This window comes from Mytilus trossulus, chromosome 10 (assembly GCF_036588685.1).
Source record: "Mytilus trossulus isolate FHL-02 chromosome 10, PNRI_Mtr1.1.1.hap1, whole genome shotgun sequence".
Taxonomy (NCBI): domain Eukaryota; kingdom Metazoa; phylum Mollusca; class Bivalvia; order Mytilida; family Mytilidae; genus Mytilus; species Mytilus trossulus.
Window position 1 is genome coordinate 46,007,966 of NC_086382.1, and position 23,628 is coordinate 46,031,593.

The window sequence follows — 23,628 nt, forward strand, 5'->3', positions numbered from 1 at the left end:
CGTTAATTTAATGCATTTTGTTAGCTTTCTGAAAGTTGAAGAAAATGAATATTAAACTAAATAAGCAACAACAGTGTAACCTTGTACATGTATTACAAATGAGAAGAAATTTTATAGAAACAAACATTTTTTTATTCTTAGTTCATGGTGTCTTTTCTTCAACTGCCTCAGTTAAAGTTAATGTTTATATTATTTGCACTAAACTGAAGAAAAAAAAACATGACCCCAAAAAAAAACGAGAATCCAAAAATATTTTTATATTACAAAAAATGTATTCAGGTCTGGTTTTTGCTTCAGTAAAAAATATGGATATGTGGCTGATTCAAATGTCAATGGTTCATGAGAATTGGTAGATAATGCAAATGTTTTATGTGTCAGATTTTTTTTTACAGTTTATGGAAAAGTATAAGATATTAATACAGTTATTCAATTTTATACAAAAATATAATAATAAAAAATTAAAGACTTGAGGAAATTTGTTCTGAGTTTTTTTACTGCCATGTTTTTAAAAGGTACAAATATGTGAATCGTCTTTCTTTTAAATGGTCAGCTTATTTAAAGGTTAACAGAGCTTATGAGAAAGTATTTGTTATTAATTAGTGTTGTCAACGGTTAACCAGTTAACCGGTCGAACGACCAAATACCGAATACCAAAAACGCTAACCGGTTAACCGGACTTTTTTTTCAATTTTGATAGTTTTGATATAAATTTGCATGGAAATCATGAAATAGTTATGTTTTATTTAAAAATTGTCGTCGTGGCTATTTATTTGACAGATCAATTGTCCAGTATATTGATTGCTACTGTTGATCCTAAATACATAAAATTAATAAGAGCTCGGGCAGGACCTTAAAGAAACATGATTGATAAACATGTTTTTTTAATGACAACTTTAAATCATAGATGTGATTAAATTTTACTAATTAGTTCATTATTTCGTTTTTTGGAAAGATTAGAACTTGTTCTAAATCTTTACTTAGGCACCACCCTCCCTAACAACAGGACAGGTTAGCTACTGTTACTAAATGTATTCACACTAAAATATAGTTCCCTATGGTTCTCATGTATGTGCACATAATACACATATACACTGGAAAAAATGGATATATTATTGGAGCAGTTCATTCAAGAATGTATGTCATTAAGGTGTGTTGATGTGCAGGCTTTTTTAATAACATTTAGATAAGGTAAGTGGGTATTCATTCAATACTAGTATGATTGACAACTGTCATCATCACTAAACAATCAAAGACAAGGTGGACCTTTAATTACAATGCCCCACCTCCTAAACTGCTAATCAAATTGACCACATTACCTATCAACCTCAGTCTTACATAATTATACAGACCACTCCTATATGCATCTAATTCTTAATACACAAGTATTTGACCTATGTATAGTTTCTGCTGCATTATCTAACTTAAAATTACAAGTATGTCAAACACTTAACCTCCTAATCATTTACCGGTAATACACAATTGTCCAGTTTTCCTTCGGCATTTCTGTAATTAAATCACATTGCTCATATTGTAGCTGTTTAAAACAGGATTGTTGCTTTTAAAAGCTTATCATACAGCCGTCTGGTCTTTCGTCCAATAGATACTTTTGCCACTTTTCTTTGGAGCTATAATGACTTCATATTGAACCAGGTGCGTAAGGGCATACGATACAGTTACAGGGAAGGTAATGCCGTTGCTAACGTAATTTGTTATTTTCGCGACGTCAAACTGCGACATATCGGGAAAAGATGCATTTTTGGACTGATTTTCATCATTCAAACTGATTTAATTTGAAAACGAGTTCATGGACCCTTATTTTTCAAAACGGCATTTGGTTTAATTTTGCAGGGAGATTATTTGACCCAAAGTTTATAAAACTGTAAATAGAGGATTTTTTTAATTGTGATAAACATGCAGTAAAAAATTACGTTTTTTCCTCAATTCATCTCATCACGGTTGTTTGGTATGTCGTTGCATTCAATAAGTGATGGAATGTTTATAGAAGTACTATGATCTAAAGCTTCAATTGTATAATGTCTTGCTACTCTACCCATTGTAGATACTTTGCCTGAGCATGATGATAATGTAAAATTTATATGTTCAGCATTCTCATTAAATATATCGAAAAACTTTGATGTACCTAATGAATGAGTACTTTGATCATCTATGATTGCATATACCTTTTGAGCCATGTGTGTTTTATTTTTTGGATAAACATAAATTGGCAAAATCTTAGCGCAAGACTTGCTACTACTCAACGGATTTCCACAAATCTTTGTACAAATAGCTGATACATGTGATAAGTTATCAAGCTCCCCTTCGTGAATCTTCTCACTTTCACAGTCATTTATAGATTGAGAGCCATTATATGGATCTATGTTTTGGTCTTGTTGGTAAATGTGCAAAGCTGTTGGGTGATTTGAACTTTTACAAATATTACAATGTATATTTTCTCTACAGTTTCTTTGCAAATGTTTCTGAAGACTGCAGCAACGAAAGCAAAGCCTGTTTTTCTTTAACAAGTCCATACGTTCAGTCATTGGCTTTTGACGGAAAGCTCTACATTCATTTAGATCATGATTTGTGCCATGAATAGGACAAACTTGCTTTTCATCTATTGTGTATACATCAGTTTTTCTAGTAGATACACGCAAATTAGATTGCATACTAGCAGGATTAGAAGTTTTATTTGTCTGAGGAGCAAACTGAAAACTGGGATCTGTACGCCATTTTGCCATGTCGTAAGTAAAGTCAACAAAGAATGAGAATGGCGGGTACAACATGTTGTGTCTTTTCTTGTATTTAATAGCTTCTGTTGACCATTTTTCCTGTAAGTTATGAGGAAGACAACTTACGATCTGATTAACGCCAGTTGAGGAGTCATAATAAGCGAGAACTTGTGAATATTGTGGATTGTTTTTAACAAATTGGATTTCACATAAAATGTCATATAGTTCATACAGGCGTTCATAATCTTTGGCAGTATTTGTTAACTTTGGAAAGTTAGCGAGTTTGGTTTTTAAGCATTGCTCAATCAATTCTGGACTTCCATATCGAACATCCAATCGGTCCCAAATTTTGTGTAAGCCACCAACATGATCACTAGCACTGGCAGCTTTGATACTTTCTGCTTGTCTTGCTGAATCTGGACCAAGCCATTTTATGAGAAGATCCAACTCTTCTGAAGGAGTCACACTAAGTTCTTTCATAACATCTTTAAATGTCTCTTTCCAAGATAGGAACTGAAATGGGCTATCATTGTATTTGATAAGTCGTGATAAAACAATATTCTTCCGAGCCATCATCTTTGTGATCAAATTACACAGTTCAATTTGTGAATTATTGTTGTTAACATTAGGAGGCACATATGGTGTAGATGTGTTTGCATATGTGCTAAGTTGTGGAGATTGCTTTTCTGGTGTATTCACTATCGCAATTGGTTTTGTATCTGGTATATGTAGATTTTGAACATATTCTTTTGTAAGAATTGCTTATTTTGTATTTTTCAGTTTTTCACCCTCTCTGGAGGTTTGTTTATCAAGTAAAGAATTTGAAGTCTTATTAGTCTTTCTTGTGAGCCATAACAGTGAAAAAGCATGAACATTTGATAAATATGAGTTATTTCTGATTAAAAAAATTGCATATTTTTTAAAGATATTCATAAAATACAGAAATTACCGATTATTTAACAAAAAAACAAATTGTTTTTATCTTTTATAACAAAAAAGTTATGCCTTTCTTTCGAAAAAGAAATTAGAAATTACGGCCACAAATCTAAATTTCGAGCAAATATACAAAATTTCGACCTCATTTTACTCAAAAAGTAGCACTTGAAGGTATATTTTTTATTACATATTTGATTTAATCAGGTAAACAATAGCCTATATGCAAATTTTCATGAACTTGTAAATACAGGATCAAAACTGTATCGTATGCCCTTAACGGCAACGAGTGACCCATTTTGTGCAAGTTTGGGAATGGGATGGGGTAGATACATCTACTGCAGGATTCAGTCATTAAGGATAATTTTAATATGTTGCACAATCCGAAATATAAACAATTCGGAGGTTGAAATTAAATAAAAATGTGATTTATGCTTTTATCATAAATAAAATACTTTATTGTTAATTTGATTTATTTAAGTTACCATGCGATTATGATCAAACCCCACAAAAAAACTGGGGTTGAGCTTAGGTGCTCCAGAAAGGTAAGTAGTCTTTCTTTTCTTGAATATATCTAAAAAAACGATTCCATGTGTTGTAGGTATAACTAAGAACCTTAATAAATTTAGAAAAAAATATTATTTATGATAAATATGCATTTTTAATGGGAATTTGTAAATTGTTTAGAATTAATATACACACGTTGCGAGTCTTTCCGACAAAGACGGTTATAAGGTTTTGTTGCATTGTGAATGGACATTTGGTTATGATGTTCAGAAGAAGTAAAATGACAAAAATATCGAGTTACAAGAAAAAATTAAAACGGAAAGTCTATTAACAAATAGCATAATCAAAAGCCATCAAGATCGATACATTTAGTTAGCTATAAAACCAGGTCTTAATCCACCATGTATGTGAACGATTAATTCTTTAATGTATAATACTAACGTCACATGATCAGCTCTTCTTAAAATAGTAACATTAAGCATGAATATGCATAATTCAGCAGACCGTGTATCAATGGTACAACAATATGGCGTAGCCGGGAAGTAAAATCAGATAATATATATTCGATTAAGACGAAATTATCAGCTTATGTTTTTCTATTAAGTTGTTAGGTTCCTGCAAAGTTTAAAACGATTACTATTCTATATAATGAATGAATTAATCTATTGCCGCAATATTGACATTGATCTAGCAATAGCATTAAAGGACAAGAACTACGTGCAAAAAATTATCAAAAATGGATACGACGTAAATTCAAAAAATACTGACGGAAATACGGCTCTTCACGTCGCCATTGCTAAGGATGCAGATTTAGAAATCTTGAAAATGATAATTTCAAGCGGAGCGGATCCTACTATGAAAAATAATGACGGTAAATGCCCATTGCATTGCTTAAATTGCAAATCATTCTTCACAATTAAAAATGTTTTAAAACTAGAACGGGCATATGATTTAAAGGATAATAAGGGAAATTCGTGTTTACATACACTATTGAGGAACAATAGAAACTGGTCGCGAGATCTCTCCGAAATTGAAGGATTCTGGGGAATGTTTTTGGACAACAATGAAATGCTAAAACTTGATTTCAACCAAAAAAACCAATACGGAGAAACTGCTTTGATCTCAGTTGCTTATGCTACTAGACATGTTTATATGTCTAAACATTTGCAATATATGTTAAACACAATTAGAAATCTTGATGTTTTTATCTCGGATGATAATGGAAACACTTTTTTACACGCTTTCGTTAGTTCTGTTGTATTTGAAAAACCTAATGACCTTGATTTACTTAAGTCATTGCTCCGTGGAGAATTTAGCAGTTGTTCAAAGGCTTGTGTAAAGAAACTACTTATTTTAAAAGATAAAAGTGATAATACCCCCTTCCTCCTTTTTCTGGAAAACACGACAATTGAAATAAATGTTGAGACAATGAATTTATTTCTAGAAGCAGGCGCGGACCTACAAATACAAAATTACAGAGGTGAAACTGCTTTGCACCGGGTCATCCGAAATATTTCATCAAATAGCAATTGCGAAAAAGAGGACGAGAATATTAAATTTCTTGTCAGAGCAGGAGCAGAAGTTAATGCGAAAGATGTTTACGGTCGAGTACCAATTTCATTAGCACGTGATTTAAGTAGTGTGAAGACACTTTTAGAAATGAAGGCCGATGTCAACATTCGTAATAAATTTGGACAGACGCCAATCTTTACACATCTATTGGACCCAGACTCAAATTTAGAAGTGATAGAATTGCTTTTACAAAACAATGCAGACGTTAATATTCTAGATAACCACCAGAGCAGTGTTTTGCATTATATTGCATTTGAGTGCAATGGTCTTGAATTCGTTCCTCTCCTAAATAAATTTGGAGTGAAAGTTTGTACTGATAAACTTGATCATTTGCCATGCGATATTTCCTTGTATTGCGGTCATAAGAAAGGTTTTGATGCTTTATGTCAGTGTGACAAAAAACACCATCAAGTGGATATATTTGATCTTGAAAACAAAGTTATCAACATGAATGAAAGACAAACAGATATCTTATCAAACGTTTCCAATATTAAAGATCCTTTCAGCAAATACCAAATGCATTTGAAGTCTGAACTATTAAGTTTAACAGACATAGGCTGTGTATCTTTAAACAAGGAAGGACAAATGATTCGAGTTTTTGTAAATGAGTTGATTTCGAAAATTTGTCTTGAGATGTCTTGTCGTGATAAAATGCTAACAAATACTGTAATGGAATCGGGAAGCATAAGAGAAAATACCAAAGTAGGAATACCTAATGAATTTGATTTTGTTTGCGTTCTAGAGAAATTTGGACAAATTTGTGAAGTCGATGAAGTAAAAACCAATTCTGACCATAAATTCGCATATTTAAAACTCAAAGAAGATTTAAAACACGAAGAAATTATTCATCTGTTTGATGAAAAAGGTTATCTCGACAATTATGCAATATGGGAGAAATGCGGAATGATGATAGACATTTCCTTGTTGAACTATGAATTATTTAATATCCCAAACGTGTACTTTGATGGACAAAGAATACAGAAAAACGAATCTATGCTAGACCCGACATTCACCTTCAGCATAGTGTGGCATGGCTGTTACTACAAAGAGCTAGAAATAGACATAGACCTTGTGTTAGCATGCAGAATAAAAGGTTGGTGGCCACATAAAACTGAGCTACACCATCTTCCAAATAATATACAAAACAACATAAAAGATCAAGGAGCTTTGTTAATGTTTCAATCAGAGTTAATGGGAAAGTCGTTCTACGTAGCTGATTCAAAATTTCGAATATCTGCGATGGATGCAGAGACACAGTATATGAATTGTGTGTCTAATCTTGCACGTGATGCTTACATCATCTCAAAAATCATGTGCGATTCTCGAATATGTCCCAGTGTACATGTTGATGAATCACAAGACCAGGATTGTAGAGATCTGTTGACCAGTTACATGTTGAAAATGTGCATGTTTTACTTGTGGCAAAACAAAAAAGACCCTCAAATCTCAAACATAACCGATTATACGGAAACTGAACTGTTGGAATTTGTACTTCAAATATTTAAACTGCTACTAAAATTTGTGTCTGAGGAAAATCTAACGTCGTTTTTCTTTCCCTGGATAAATGTTTTCATAAAGAAAAGTAATTTTGAATATGAGCCCATAAGATGTACCTACCGCAAAGTTTTTGTAAAGTTTATTCTTTCTATATTAGGTGATTCACAGCAGTTTAATGATATTGATATCGAATGCATGTCTAAACACTGGAATATTGCTGACTCAGAAGATTCATGTCAGTCAGATTAAATGTTTTTAATTCATAAAATGTTTAATACCCCGTTTTGATTTTTAATTCACCAGTAATAGAACAAAATGCAAGTAGCCTCATATAAAAATTTAAAACGACGACAACTTAGCTGGTTCAAAGTATATAACATAGAATGCGCATTTTGATTTACCCTCATAACAAACACCCAGAATCAAAGATATGAAAGTTCAAATATACTATCATTAAACATGCAAATAGTAATTTTATCAAATTGATTTGAAATGTTCTTGTTAGAGGATATTAGAAAAATCTTCAATAGAAAGTTTTACATAAAAAATAAGAAGATGTGGTATGATTTCCATTGAAAGAACTATCCAAATTGCATAGTGAATAATAATGGGTCACGGCTATAAACAATGAACAACACCTACACTGCACTGTCAGCTTTACAAGGCCCCGACATTACAAATGTATACAAATCAAACCAGAAAAAAAGCGACCTAATTTATGCCACTGCTTGAAGACGTTTCGTCCCGAGGATATCACCAGCCCAGTAGTCAGCATTTTGGTGTTGACATGAAACTATATGGTCTTTTTTTATTTTTTTTTATATAAACAACCTGTTTACAAAACTTTGATTTTTTTGAAAAACTAAGGATTTTGTTATCTCAGGCATAGATTACCTTAGCCGTATTTAGCAGAACCTTTTGGAACTTTGGGGCCTCAATGCTTTTCAACTTTGTATTTGTTAGGCTTTATAAATATGTTGACCAGAGCGTCACTTATGAGTCTTATAAAAACGAAACGTGCGTGTGGCGTATTAAATTTATTATCCTAGTACCTTTGATAACTTGGATGTACACATTATTTACCAATACTATATACGACAACAAACGACAAATACTGAACTACAGGCTCCTAACTTGAAACATGCACACTCCGAATGGGACGGATTAAACAAGTTTACTGCCTCCCCTAAACGTTGACAGTGGTGTAACAGTGTAACATAATAACACAACTATAAAAATCTCTTGAAAAGGCATTACTTAATTAGATCGATACAATTCAGAAAACATCTAACAAAAACATAGACAGGGTATTATTCATCCCCACATTACAAATCTGATAGTACTCGCAGGTTCTGACAGCTACCTCAAAACCAATAGCAAATAATAAAAAAAAATCATGCATCGAAACTAAAATCTCAATAAATTCCCATCCAACATCAAAATAAAAAGTTGAAAGTCAAAAGAAGTGATCACTGATTTACTTTCATTAGGGAATCAGGTAGAATAATAGTCATGCTATTCCTTTTGAGTAACATTACTACTTAATAAAAAAAGGTAATGATGAAATATGAAATTAAAGACAAAAATGTTTAATGATTAACAGAACAACAAAACAAGAAATTGACCCCCAAACTATGATGAATATTAAGATAGATTTCTTCCGTATTATTACGTATAAGTTAATTCAATGACATGTTTATCTAAAAAAAAGTAAACCGCAGTGTTGTTCTTTATAACTAAGAATAAATATATTAGTGGAGTGACCAAGCCAACAATTTTTCAACTTTAGGGAACCTACCTGCAGACTAATTCATGATTCTTTTGAAAGAGAAATGTTTATTCTTTAGTTTTTGCCTGGTTGTAGAATTTAAATACGGTCGATTTTTTTTTAAATAAGGTCACAGCTTAGTGAATGAGTTTCCACTATTGTCAATTTATTGCACAAGAAGTAATAAAAAGTCTCCAAATAATATCTGAATTGTTACCATTGTAGAAATTTATAATGAAATGAACTATGACACTTCATTTCAACCTAAGTTGAAAAATTTTAAACCAACAAATGCACATTTTAAAAGGAATTCGGACTAGCAACAATAAGAAAATAGAAGATGGAACAACCGAATCTCAATTCATTTATTTCAACTTCGCATGTACTTCTAAAGATATATCTCTGAATTTAACGACTTTTTAAAAACGAATCGAAGTCATTATGGTTTTTGCTTTGATGTATATTTATTGCCAGTCACAAATATTTCACAAGGCAATTTAGTCTCATGAGTTCAATAATGGACTTAAAGTTCAGCGTATATTCTAGCTCTATGAACCTTTAAGGTTTTATGTGCCATTGCCTTACAAAAGTATACATTGACCCCGCAGAAAGAGGGATTGTATGGGGTGTTTTAACAAACAAAGGGCATGACAACTTTCGAAAACCTGACATCAGTCATCGGTTTCATTGTCGTCGTTTTTCACTTACATGTATACGTACAAAAAATGTCTTGAAGGAAATCTGCTAACATAGGTCCCTAAATAAAACCGAGAGTAAACCGTAAGTTCTTATAAATTTTAAGTTCGAAATGCTAAGAATTTTCTTATACAATGCATAGATTTCTTTAGAAGTATTTGGCACAACATTTTGGAATTTTGGTTCCCAATGCTCTTTATCTCTATACTTGTTTGGCTTTCTAACTATTTTGATCTGAGCGTCGTTGATAAGTCTTATGTAGACGAAACGCGCGTCTGGCGTATCAAATCATAAGCCTGGTATCTTTGATAAACATTGTCATATCTTCGAAGATTGAAAGAAGAGCAAATTTCCTTTTCAAGCAGGTGCATACAACACTTCCACATAATACCATCATTATGGAACAGAGCTGTATGAGACCAATAGGATAGGCTATGATCCTGAATACAGTCACATTCTGACAATCATTAGCAAGAACTAAAGCACGAGGAACTAATTTTACTGGGTTTACGCTTTAGTTTTGAGGTCCTGGTTGTATCATCGAAAGTATTGAGAGGAGACCTCGAAATAGAACTGTAGAAGACATGGGTTTCAGACTCATTAAAGCAGTCTTCCACAAAAGATTTAACAATCTGCATACAACGTTCAAGAGATTTAAAAAGATAATGCTGAACATCTATTGAGGCTTGTATCTATGTAGAAATATTTATCAATGACTAAGGATTATCGGCAACGTTAAGGGGGCTCGCGGGTCTAAATAATTTTTTCCCTAATATAAGATTTCGCCATATTTTTTTTATGAATGAACTTTATCATATCCTTAATAGAAAAATGAAATAAAAATATGGGTTATGTTGAACTAATAAGAGAAATAGAGGTAATATCGAAATAAAAAAAGAACAATTTGTACAATAATCGCTAAAAATTAACAAATATTTTTGCACCAAAGGGAGATAATTTGGAGCTTTTTCAATGATATAAACATTTTAAAAGTCATCTGGGCCAAACCGAATCGATTTTTCTGGTTGAATTTTGTACCATGTCATAAAGTTATAACTAAAAATTGGTTATACTTGAATGCCTATACCCTATCAAATCAGAGACATTCTTCTTGTCTCGTTTCATTGCCGTTAACTTGATTTCTTCGTGTTTATTTTCTGTATCTGTGGCTAATCCCCATCTTGGTCTCATTTCAGTCCTATGATGCCTCTACAACGTTTTGAATCTTTAATAATAGTTTTCAGTGAAGCCATTTCACTCCAGATACTTTGTAAGGGTCCAGGTTTTTATCTGATTGAAACCAAACCTGACTAACAGACAGTTTCAGACATATTTAACATATTTAATGTACATGTATATGCTGGTGTCCACCTAGATATAGCATAGTTCGTCCGATTGGTAATGAAAAAGCATGGCAACATTGCAGCTTCCATTTGCAAATGTAAAAGCCATGACCCATTCCGTTCAGCCTTAATGATCTGTAACTATATTTTAACTGCACGAAGAAACTTATCCCAAAATGCGAAGGTTTGGGATAGTTTACAAGAGTGAATTCTGAATTATTCAAACAATGGGAACATATTTTCTTTGAAAACAGAAAATAAAACCCTGTTCAATACCTTCAGTGCTTTTGGGTGGTTCCGAAAATTATCTATGACAGTCAAAGAACGCCTTCCATACATGTGATTGAATGTCATTTAAACGATTTTTGTCTTTACACCAATTAATGAATGCTATTAAATTAAACAAAAAAGCCATTAAAGCCTCATATGCCAAAGTTATTCCTCGAACACCGCGATTAAACTGTTTTCTAACATTCATCTGATCTACCGTATTAGGAGCATACGTTCTCGTGTCAAGAAGAAAGTCATAGAGCCAAGCTAGAGCCCATAACTTGCCTGTAATAAGTCAAGAATATGACAGTTATTGTCCATTCGTAAGATATGTTTTATCATTTGATTTTGCCATTTGATTAGGAACTTTTTGTTTTGAATTTCCTCGGAGTTCAGTATTTTTGTGATTTTACTTTTTGCCAACTGTTACTATAAGACAGGAAAGGCCATGCATGACTTCCTTCAAGTCTTATAATGTGTGATTGAAAAACGTCTGGCATAGAACATTTTATATTTGGGCAACAATTAATAGTCAAATGTTTGCACAGCATATTGTTGACCGGCACTTTTTGAACTATGTAAACTTTGTTTCGTAGTTGTAAATACTTTTGCCATGTCGGGAGGATTGACATCTATAACCGGAGCATATGCTTCAGACGAAGTTTCAGATTTAATCTTTTTAAAAACCGGTCCAAAATAGAACAATTTGTTCAGTGCTTTCTGCAGAAAATGGAATCGAATCTAAGTTCTGTCTCGAAAAAAGGTCGCAGAAATACCAAAGACAGGACATATATATCTAGGTTTTATATGAAACAAAACAAAATCTTCTCATAAACATAAGAATAACGAGGCGATCCATATGGTTAAACATGCCATAAGATTGGGATTTGAATCATTCAACGTCAAAGATCAGTATAGTCCCCATTTAACCTTGATTGAACTTATTTGAGAGTTTGATGATTCGTTTTGATACTGAAATACAACTGTAGCCGTGGAGTGAAAGGTATTTTTACCATCCATTGTATCAGCATTTAAGTCAATATGTTCTGCTTCCTCCTGTTTAATACCATTACCTTTTCTAAATAGAGCAATACCATTAGGTATGCAGGACATGTCTTGGATTCTTTTTATTTCCAAATTTGCTAAACAAGTCCTATATCTACGTACTTCAGAGTAGGATGCCAAAAAACATGAGTTTGAATTTTCAATATTTTTTTTAGAGCCAAACTCATCGTGTAATTGTGATTCCAAACCCAGATGAAATGGGGGTAAATAGTATTTTTTTAAAGCAAGTATGCATTCTGTTATTGCCAGAACCTTTTGCAGTTTGTCGACAGGAAGTTCAGAAGCAATCCTACAATCTTTCCATGAGCATCAGAATAACGAGGAGGTCCATATCATATGCATTGAACTAATAATGTATGCATTGAACTATTATATGTAAAGTTAAAAATCCTCATTAAAGTTTATTTGTTAAAAATACTGACTTGGAATGGCTTCAAAACTTTACAATAGGAAGATTTATAACATTTTAAATCGAAAAATCCTGAAATTACCGATGTAATTTAAATCTACAAATGTTGTAACCACTTCGTTAAAAGTGTGCTTTCGTTAAACTGAGTTAAAATGGACAAAATTAAGAAAAAAATTAAGGAATTCTAATTTTACAATATGAGTAAACAATTAAACTCTGTATACAATGCAAAAATCATACGTCAATAGACCAAAAAAAATTAAAAATTCAGATTTTGTCCATGTTGAAATTTGAAAAAAATCCAAATGTCTTTTTCTTTCCATTTTATATAATACTGCACCGCAGAACAGGTCTACGACCGGGGAAAATAATTAGCTTAAGGTATTGGCTTTGAAAAAAAAATGTTTTTAGCCTGCATGTATGACAGTCCATTAAAGTCGTAAAATTAGTTCCGGTATTTTTTAATCTATCACTCCACTATATGTACATTTTAAAGAAAGGGAAACGTTAAATATACTTTATTAATTAAGCGGTCTGACAGAATAAGATAAGTGTCTTTATTATTTTCAAAAGATAAAGATTTATAGACATTATAATTCCTCTTATTTGTGAATGGCAACCTACTGTTGATCAAATTGAAAATGAGCGTATTAAAAAGTTCTGAATAGTTGACAAAACCATTTATTCTAGTCCACATTCTTGTATTAGTTTGTGCAGTCTTCATCTTGCAAATTGCTACCTTAAAGTCAGAATTTTTCCTAGAGGTCGTTGATTATTTGATTATTTCTGTTATCATTCAGTTTGATCGTCCATTGTCCAAAAGGCATTGATATATTTATGAATTTTAGAGCGGCTTACCTTTTAAAGAGGTTGGTTCTAAATTGTGTTATGATTTTATATAATAAATGTACCATAATAATCATCGGGGAGGTGGATCTGCGTACTCCTATATCATAAGAATACCGTTTTTTTTGGTGGGGTTTATGTTGCTTAGATTTTTTTTGTGTATCGTTCTGAATTTTGAAGTTTATCTTTTTTGGCAGTGCATTGTAAGTTTATTGTAATTTGTAAGCCTTAAAATACTTTGTGTATTTTTAGCTTTTCATTTTCAGAGCCACATTGATTGGAAATACTTATACTTTATGAGACAAACCGTGCAATCACTTGAGGATTTCTTGGTTTGACTATGCATTTTATATATGATCTTCCGATGTCATGGATACCTATATTAGTTTGAGTTTATGTTTACAGCTATGTAGAAATTAATAAATTGTTTTATGTTGACGTTTTTAAACGGTTCAATTTCCAAAACCCCATTGTTAACCTCTATTTCTATATAAGTTTTTGATACCAATTCTCGAAAATTCGTTTTGATAAAATGAACATAATAATTTTATGACCTCTGAAATACATTGAGCTCCCATCAGTAAAGAATTTTCTTTGTGAACACGATTTTTTTCTATAAATACCTAAAACAGCACAATAACATAACGCACTGCCATGACTCCGTAGTACTTACAGACTATTTTACGTGTCGGTATGTGGATATCGATGCTGTTTTAGTGGGGAAACGCATTTATGACATATTTGAAAAGCTCACTTGAATGCTTTTTATATAGGTTATGTTTTGGTCATAAACCGCTTCAACTGTTTCGGTTCATTTAAATCCTTGACTTTCAAATATTTGGCTTTGAGCTTTCCTAATAAAGGAAAATACAGAAAAGCAATTAGGACGCCTGAAATTTATATTACGTGTTGTTTTCAGTTTTCACAACACTTGATGGATACCTCTGCTGGTAGACTATCAGTTCCCGCGGGTATCATCAGCTCAGTAGTCAGTACATTTATAACAATCCGTTCTTCAATTCGTCGTTTATAAATTTTGAAGGATAAACAAGTTTCAACCCACTAAGGCAAAGTTGAACTTAAACGGATTTGCCATTTTATTAGGTTATTATATAATATATAGGTCTTACATTTTTTTCGGTTGTTAACTTTAAAAAAAAATCCTTGACTGTCAAGTATTAGGCTTTGCGCGTTCATGATGAAGGTATTAATTCAGTAAAGCGCTTCGGACGCATGCCATTTACATAACGTTATTTTCATTTTTGTTTATCACTGTTAGGATGCTGATCAAATATAAAGAAGTTATGCTTGCTACCTTTAAGAAAAATATTTGCTAGAAGAACGGTCGAACGGATGTAAAAAGTATGTAATTTAAATTAAGTTCATTCTCGAAATGTGGAGATAGAATAGAGTTATGATTTATACATGTCAAAGATAGCAGGCTATACTATCTATATTAGCTTACAAAATTAGCATGAAAATGAACATCCCACAACCCATGCTTGGTCTTTACGTAATCGGTAGCCATATTGTAGTGTATTTCGACAATTGACACTTATTGAAGAAACTAGGCAATTATTTTGTTCAACTTTGACAGGCTCAAATTTATTTTTTTAATGGAAAGACCCTTGAGAAACTTATTTGATCTCAAGTTTTTATGCTACAACACATACATAAACATTTGAAAAATATGATAAACAAAACAGAAACTCTTTATATTTTTACCGGAGATTAACAAGGAAACACTTTATACACGCTACCGATGTTTCTATTATTTATGAAAAAAGATCATACATTGATTAACTATAGTCTTTGCTTAGTGCACAATTGAACAGTTTTCCATTAGCGTCTTTTTTTTTATTACTAAATATTGACGCTCATACCCGACTCTTTTTTTTTCTGGAAAACATTAAAATCAAAATAAATCTCAATGTTTTTAGAAGCTGGGTTAACTAAGAAAACACAAAACAGGTTTGCACCGCGTCACACAGCAATAATAAGATGGAGAACGAGATTATTCCTGTTAGAGTAGGAACAGAAACTTATAAGAAAGGTGTAAACAGTCAAGTATCTATATCATTAGCGCGTGGTTATGATAGTGAGAAAACACTTTGGAAAAAATAAATTTGGACAGTCGCCAATGTTAACAAATAGTACCGAACATAAGTAGTAGAATTGTTTTAATAAAACAATACAGAAACACATTTTTGATCTTACAAATTTTTCATACGTTGCGTTTCGGCGTAATAGATCCATTGATGACTTTTCTTTGGTCGGGTTGTTGTATCTTTGTCACATTCACATTTTCATTCTCAATTTTCGTGAGTTCGCGATTATTTCTTCGCTACAAATAATTAATGTGTGTCCTGATAAAATTGTTCATTTACCGTTCTATATTTCCTTTTAGTGAGGATAAATAGAAGATTTCGATGGATTATGTCAGTTTGATTTAAACGTACATGACGTGGATATCTTTTATCCTGAAAAAAGTCGACATGACAGATTTTTTTTATTAAACGTGACGCATATTTCGGATCGTTATAGCTAATACAGACCGATTTCAAGTCAGATCGTTTACGTTTGGCAAACAAAAGCTATGCATCTTTTACACAGGAACAAATACTGAGTAAAGTATTTGTAGATTTATTGATTACAACTATTTGGAGATCTTGCGGTAAGAAAATACGTATAAGCCTTGCACATACTGTTGTTAAATTGGAAAGTATAAGCCAATTTAAAAATACTAAAAGTAGGAAAACCTTATTGATTTTATTCCTTTTTGCGTTCAAATGAAGTTTATACAAATATGTGAAGTTGGTGATGTGAAAGCCCTTTCTGTTAGATCCTTAATTCACTTAAAACTTAAAGTAAATTTTTAGCATGATTATTTCAATTATCTATACGACGAGGTTATCTGAACAAATACGCAATATTAGAGGAATCGAACCGACTTTAGACGATTTACTTGTCGAAACATTAATTACTTATTCGCCAAATATTTACTTTTCTGCAGGAAGAGGAGCGGCAATCTTTATAAGGCTAAAACCATCTTTTACGTTCAGCATATAGTGGCAGGGATGTTATTACAAAGCGCTAAAAATAAACATAGACCATGTGTTAGCATGCATATATGTATAACAAACACGCAGAGAAACAGCATATGACATTGTGTGTTGAATCTTGCACGTGATATTTACGTCATCCAAAAAATATATGCTATTCTCGAATATGTTCAAGGGTACATGTAAAAAAAGACACAAGACAGGAATTGTAAAGATATCATCCCATACTTGTGTTTTTTTAAAATATGGCAAAATGAAAATGACCACCAAATCTCAACTCTAACTGATAATACTAAAAAAAAACCTTTAGAAAAAAGGATTTCTCTATTTTTTTTTAAAATATTTTACTTTAATTGTTGTCAATATAATGGGAAAATGTAATGCAACTGTCATACAGGTGACCTAATCAATAACGTTTACTCCACTATTTTCGTTATCAGAAAATGCAAGTACAAAGTCATGTATGAAGTCAGGTACAAGGTGAACATCACAAAAAATACTGAATTCCGAGGAAACATCAATCGGAAAGTCCCTAATCACATTGCAAAATCAAATGACAAAACACATCAAACGAATGGACAACTACTGTCATATTCCTGACTTGGCACAAGCATTTTCAAATGTAGAAAATGGTGGATTTAACTTGGTTTTATAGTGCTAAACACTCGCTTTTACGAAAGTCTCATCAAGTTCCGTTATATTTAAAAAGATGCGTGAACAAAACAGACATACTAAAAAAAATAGTCAAAATATGGGCACAGCAGTCATCACTGTGTTACAATCTTAAAACAAACAATTTTACAAAAAAGCACACAAGCATCTATCAAATTAAAAACACATTCATTGCTTTGCGTGTCTCGACGTCAAAAAAATTATACGTTAGATAGGAAGAAATTTTGTGGTTCAATGTTCGCACAAAACAATTTTATAATAGAACAAAGACAAATGAAAGAACAATATAACACGTTGTTAAGATGATAAACAACATCAGTACGCAGAATACATCAAAACCATCATGTATTATTTGTGAAGTTGATACGGAATATTTATCAACAAGGTCTTGGTACCTTCCGATGAACTTTTTTTTAGGAAAAAGAAGAGACAATCTTTGACATACCCCTGGTTCACCAACTTTCTGCTCAGACACTGGTGACGTTTTACAAAGTCTAAGTAGAAGCTGTATGCCCTTGAATAACGAAAAAGTTATAATTTATATCCCAAATGCATGTGAAGTTGGTATATTGCTACTAATGTGGGGAAAATTTATTGTCTGAAAAATTCAAATCGTCTCGTTTGCCATAGATTCTGGTACTGACATGACTATGTATTTAAAATTCGAGATATAAGTCTAAAAATGGGACAGAGGAAGCCGTGTGTTGTTTCCTTAATTTCTAGTTCAGGGGGATATATTAATGGAACCCAATCAGAAAAAGTTATGATTGTTTATCGGAAGAACATCATCAATATATCTGAAAGTGAAATTAAATAATCTGACTCCTTTGATCTTCTTGTTTTTGACAAGTGTTTGAATAAACTCCGGTTCATATGAAAATAAAAAAAAGTGGTCAAGGAGAGGCGCACATTTCGTTCCCATAGGACTGCCAACAATTTGTTAAAAATGTCTATATATATGTTGTCGATATAAAACTTCAGCATACTGATCAATTCTTCTGTGTAACATGTTTTACCCTTTTGTTTTTCACTATTTACAAAAGAGGGACGAAAGACACCAAAGGGACAGTCAAACTCGTAAATCTAAAACAAACTGACAACGCCATGGCTAAAAATTAAAAAGACAAACAGAAAAACAATAGTACACATGACACAACATAGAAAACTAAAGAATAAACAACACGAACCCCACCAAAAACTAGGGGTGATCTCAGGTGCTCCAGAAGGGTAAGCAGATCCTGCTCCACATGCGGCACCCGTCGTGTTGCTTATGTGATTACAAATCCGGTAAATAGTCTAATTCGGTAGGTCAAATTCATGAAATTCATAAAATATGCGTTATGATATCCCAAAGTAATTTTTTGGCGTATGCTACCATTTTCTTTCAGGAGATATTTCAATTTCAAATAGGGAATTGTGGTAAACAGGGTTGAAAAATCAAAAGTTTTGATAGAACTAATTTTAGAAGAAGACCAAGATTTAAAATTATCTAGAAGTTTTATGAATTTTTAAGAATCCACAAATGTTATGCTTAATACCACTACGCGAGGAAACAGTTGCACAGTATTTCTGAAGACCCCTTTTCACTGCGGACAGAATTTTAGTCAAATTAATGGACAATTCTTTAGTGGAACATGAAGATTAGCCAGCAATTTACAGTTGTTTGTACGTAATTTTATGTAGCTTAAGTATCCAATTTAAACAAGGTAAGTCCTCCGATTTGGTGTTCGATGTAGTGTTCATTGAGGCCATGAAGGACTGATGATTTGCTAAAATCTCATCCTTGTCAAAAGATATGTCTGTGTATGTGGGATTACCTGAGTGGTCATTTATTCCTAATTCTTTTACAAGACATTCGTAGTAATACGATTTACATACAAAACAGTATTTTTTGAAGCTTTGTCCGCAGGAACAACAACATACTTATCATGAAGAGATACTAAACATTTCACGGCCTCTTTGTCTCTGAAAATTAACTTTGGTCGATCATTCACACAGTTTGTTAACTTCAGAATGCGACGTTTTATCAGATACCTGATAGTTTTGAACCATTCTGACAGTGTCCAGTTCAACTTCTTCTCATTTAGCCAATGCTCTGGCGTATAAAGACAGAGGAAGATGTGGTATGAGTGCCAATGATACAACTCTCCATCCAAATAACAATTTATAAAAGCAAACCATTATAGTCCTCAGTGGATTCATATTTTTTTGAAGTTATGGTTCCAATTGATGTGTTAGGGTTCTCTAAACTTAGGACCATGAGAAATCACCTTTCGGAGATTTTCATGTTGAATTATGTTTAGATCACCAGTTATAATATGGCCAGCGGGGCTGCAATTACAAGGCGAGTGGGAACAGTCACATGTCGGAAGTTTGTTTTAGGTATTGTTCTAAGTCAAGGTCCTGCATTGCTTGTTTACAGTTAAATATTTTAGGTGCAATGGATTTGGTGTAACTGTAAGATACAATAGGAACAAACTGATTTTGAAAATAAATAGGAATTATATATCTTACCTCCTTATGATGTAAAACGTTGCAGTTATTGATGGCATCTATTTCTCTATTGGTAAAATGAACATGAAGGAATTTCTTATTTACCTCATGTCAAGGTTCAATATTACTCGTTCAAAAAGACGGAAAAGAGCTACATCACAAATACAACTGACTTGTTTGTATATTACACTTTTATTCATTTGTAGATATATTTATATTTTCAATTTTGTCATTTGACATGTTTGATAAGAAACTTTCCGTTTTGAGTTTTTCTCGGAAATTTGGTAGTTTTTTTTTATTGTAAATGTACTTTGTCAAATATTCAGAATGTTGTACAAACTTGTGTCTAGGGAATTTCTGAAATCGTTTAACCTTCCCTGGATAAATGTTTTTATCAATAAAAATTGTATTGAATATCAGCACATAAAATGAACCCACTGCCAGATTTTGAGTAATTTATTCTGTCTATATATATTGTTTTAATGATATCGATGTCGAATGCTTGTCCAAATACTGGAACATAACTGACGTTGAAGATTAATGTCAGACAGACTTTGTAATTTTATTCGCACTTAGTTTAACAACAGTAACATAAATTTTATATACTTACATAAATAGTAACCTGTATCAATATAAAAAAAAATACAGCAAAATCTGTATCGTTCAATGCACGACCAGAGCCAAAAGTGCCAAACGTGCAGTCATTTAAATGTAAATGAATCAGTTTTTGGAAAGGGGTACGGAGGATTGTTTTACTATCATAAGAAATATTTAAAAACAGTGTCAAAATTCAACTATGTCAAAAGTTCTTGCAACGTTCTTGATCTTAAAATAGTTTAGAATTCTTCAGTTGAAAATGTGCATATACATGCACGTAAATAAAATGGAGGTGTCATCAATGTAAAACCTATTCGATGAACAGCATTCTTTGAATTGCCATTCCCAGTTGAAATTTTCAATTAACTAAGCTTTTCAGTAGTTCACAGGAAGTCATTGAACATTTAATAATGTTAAGGTATATAGACATTTTCTCACTCATTTGTCAAGACATTTATGGGAACACATGAAATATAAGCCGACACGGCCAAAACGATGCTTTTAAGCTATCAGACTTTAATTCATTATATAAAATAGTCAATAATATGCCTTACAGAACAATTACAATAGGACAAATAAATGAGGTCCACAAATTCAAACACAAAAAGAGCCCCGTCAATACACAGAGGTGATCCAAGGCGCCCCGGAAAGATTAACAGCTCCTGGTTTAATAGTGGCACATGTGGTGTTGCTTATTATTAAAACAAATTCGGTTATTAGTTGCATTTGTTGATGTTACGATCAAGGATACAAGGACGATATTATTGCTTCGGAATAACATGTCTGGTTATCTGTGACAAATACATTACACAACTGTCAACCATTTCACGATGGCGTGTGTGAAAATCTACTATTAGAAAAATGTAAAATTACAAAAAAACTTCGAGGAAAATTCAAAACTAAAAGTCTCTAATCAAATGGCAAACTAAGAAGCTCAGGCACACCAAAGAAATAGATAACAACTGGCATATTCCTGACTTGGTACAGGCATTTTCTTATGTAGGAAATATATGTCTAAAACTGGTTTTATAGCTAGGTAAACCTCTAACTTGTACGATTGCTAAAACTAGTTGACCGACACATCGTTTTTGTGTCTCAACCTACTAGCAATAGCGACACCATTTTGCGATTTTAGATCCATTGATACACATAAAGCCGTGTGCTTTGTAATTTCAAGGATTGTGTAATTTTCCCAATTGTAACTGAGCCCATGTGAATTCCCGATGCTCTGTCGAAGTACCCTCGGCTACGATCATTAAATTTTAATAAGTACTCGAAATACATTAATTGTTATCTTGATTGGTATCTTCCTAATCGATTTATGAGGTTTAACCACCGTTAAACTACTGTCGTCTTATTTAAGAACAGCTAACCCTGAACCTTTTGTCAATGTTATACAAATTACATAATTCATATAGTACTGCAATGTTTTTGTCACCTACTTGATAAATGGTATGAGTACATATGATATTTATAATAATTAAATGGGTCTCAATCTTACCAGTGCAATGACTAACATTTGACATCAAGTTCAGATCAAGTACATATTTACCCTTCTTCAAATTTGGTAAACAGTTATTAGTACTTGATTTGAGCTATTATACTTTTTTAATTGAGCTTAACTGACAAGATTGCGACTGGCGTACAAAAAGATATTCCAGGTATCTATGATGAATTTATTTGCAGACACTGATTCAATGCTACTGCTGGTGGCGATTCTTTCCGAGGGTATCATCTGTCAAGAAGTCAGCACTTCTCTGTTGACAATAATTATCATTGACAAGGTCAACTGCTTACAAAACTATTTCATAAATACTAAGGTTTTCATACCCCATGAATAAATAACCGTAGTTGTATTAGGCAAACCCTTTTAGAATTTTTGGTCTTCAATGCTCATCAATTTCGTACTTTTTTTTTGCCTTTTAAACTGTCTTGATACGAATTTCACTGATGAGTCTTTTGTAGTCGAAATGCGCATAATGTATTAATCCAGAGAACTATTTACTTTGGCTTCCTTTTCACCTTTTCATAAAATATCAGGCCGCTGAGTTAATATTAAATCTGAAACAAAGTCTTTCGCAACAAGTTTTGTTAACAAAGCTATGTCATTAGTCTTTAATTAGACAAAGGGTCGAGCTCAGAACCTTCTGCTGAAGAGGCGAGAACACTACCCCATTATCAGCGAAGCGATGAACCACGAAAGAAGTTGTTGTCGTTATGGCTATGATAATGATCTTTTTGTAGGTTCCTATAATCTCTAACGATATATGGTCCCAACAATATCTGATTAACAATTACAAAGCCAGGGAACAAGGCTACCTTTATTAAGCAGAAATACTTCTTTGTGTATCAAAAAGTCGCGTTAACAGATTTGCCCCCCCCCCCCTTTTTTCAGTTCCGAAACTCGATATACGTCCCGAAGAGGTCAAAATAAAAAATCACAACCCTTCATCCAAATGTGATCACACTGGACCAGCGGAAAGAGAAATTAAAGTTTGATAAATTTGCTATTTGGGTTCAAAAAGATATGAACAGGCAATCCAAAGAGTAAATTTTGATTTGTAAAAAAAGTGGAAATATTTTTTTTCATTTAAATAATCGCGTTTCGTCTACAAAAGACTCATCAGTGACGCTCGAATCCAAAAAAGTTACCCTCGGGGAAATAAATCTCCACCAGCAGTGGCATCGATCACTTATGAAATCACTTTGTTCATAAGCTCCAAAGAACAGTGGCGATGATATTCATTGCATCAATTTATTGCTAACACAAAGTGAATGTTAATTTCTTATATCTTTGTAATAACAAACCTGCATGAACGTTAGTTCTGCCTAGTTTAGATTGGGTGACTAATAATTTATGCTTTTACAAGTACTTAGTCTAAATACATATTGTATAAAGTTGCTCTTATTTTTTTATGATAAACGGTTTGTTTTGTAATGATGCCCGAGGCCAACATAGTTGATGTTCCAAAAGTTTATGGAAAAAGGATAAAGACCTGGCTTCTCGGTCATAAAACTTAATTCTGTACTCGAAGTACAAAATTTGCGATCGAAACACCAAATCCAGCATTTAGATTGGTTGAATTCAAGTGTCAATACAAAAATCCTTTCCAAAGTTTAATGACCGTAAGGCCGGATCTAACCGATAAGGACCAAAAGTATATCTACA

The 23,628-nt window shown here is 32.6% G+C and overlaps 1 protein-coding gene across 1 annotated transcript; it reads left to right on the top strand.

The window, feature by feature from the left end:
* The first annotated feature begins 5,597 nt into the window (after positions 1–5,597).
* LOC134687936 (uncharacterized) lies at positions 5,598–7,487 on the top strand. Its single transcript, XM_063548397.1, has 2 exons — positions 5,598–7,110; positions 7,396–7,487. The coding sequence occupies exons 1-2, from the start codon at positions 5,598–5,600 to the stop codon at positions 7,485–7,487; spliced, it is 1,605 nt and encodes a 534-aa protein (XP_063404467.1).
* The last annotated feature ends 16,141 nt before the right edge of the window (positions 7,488–23,628 follow it).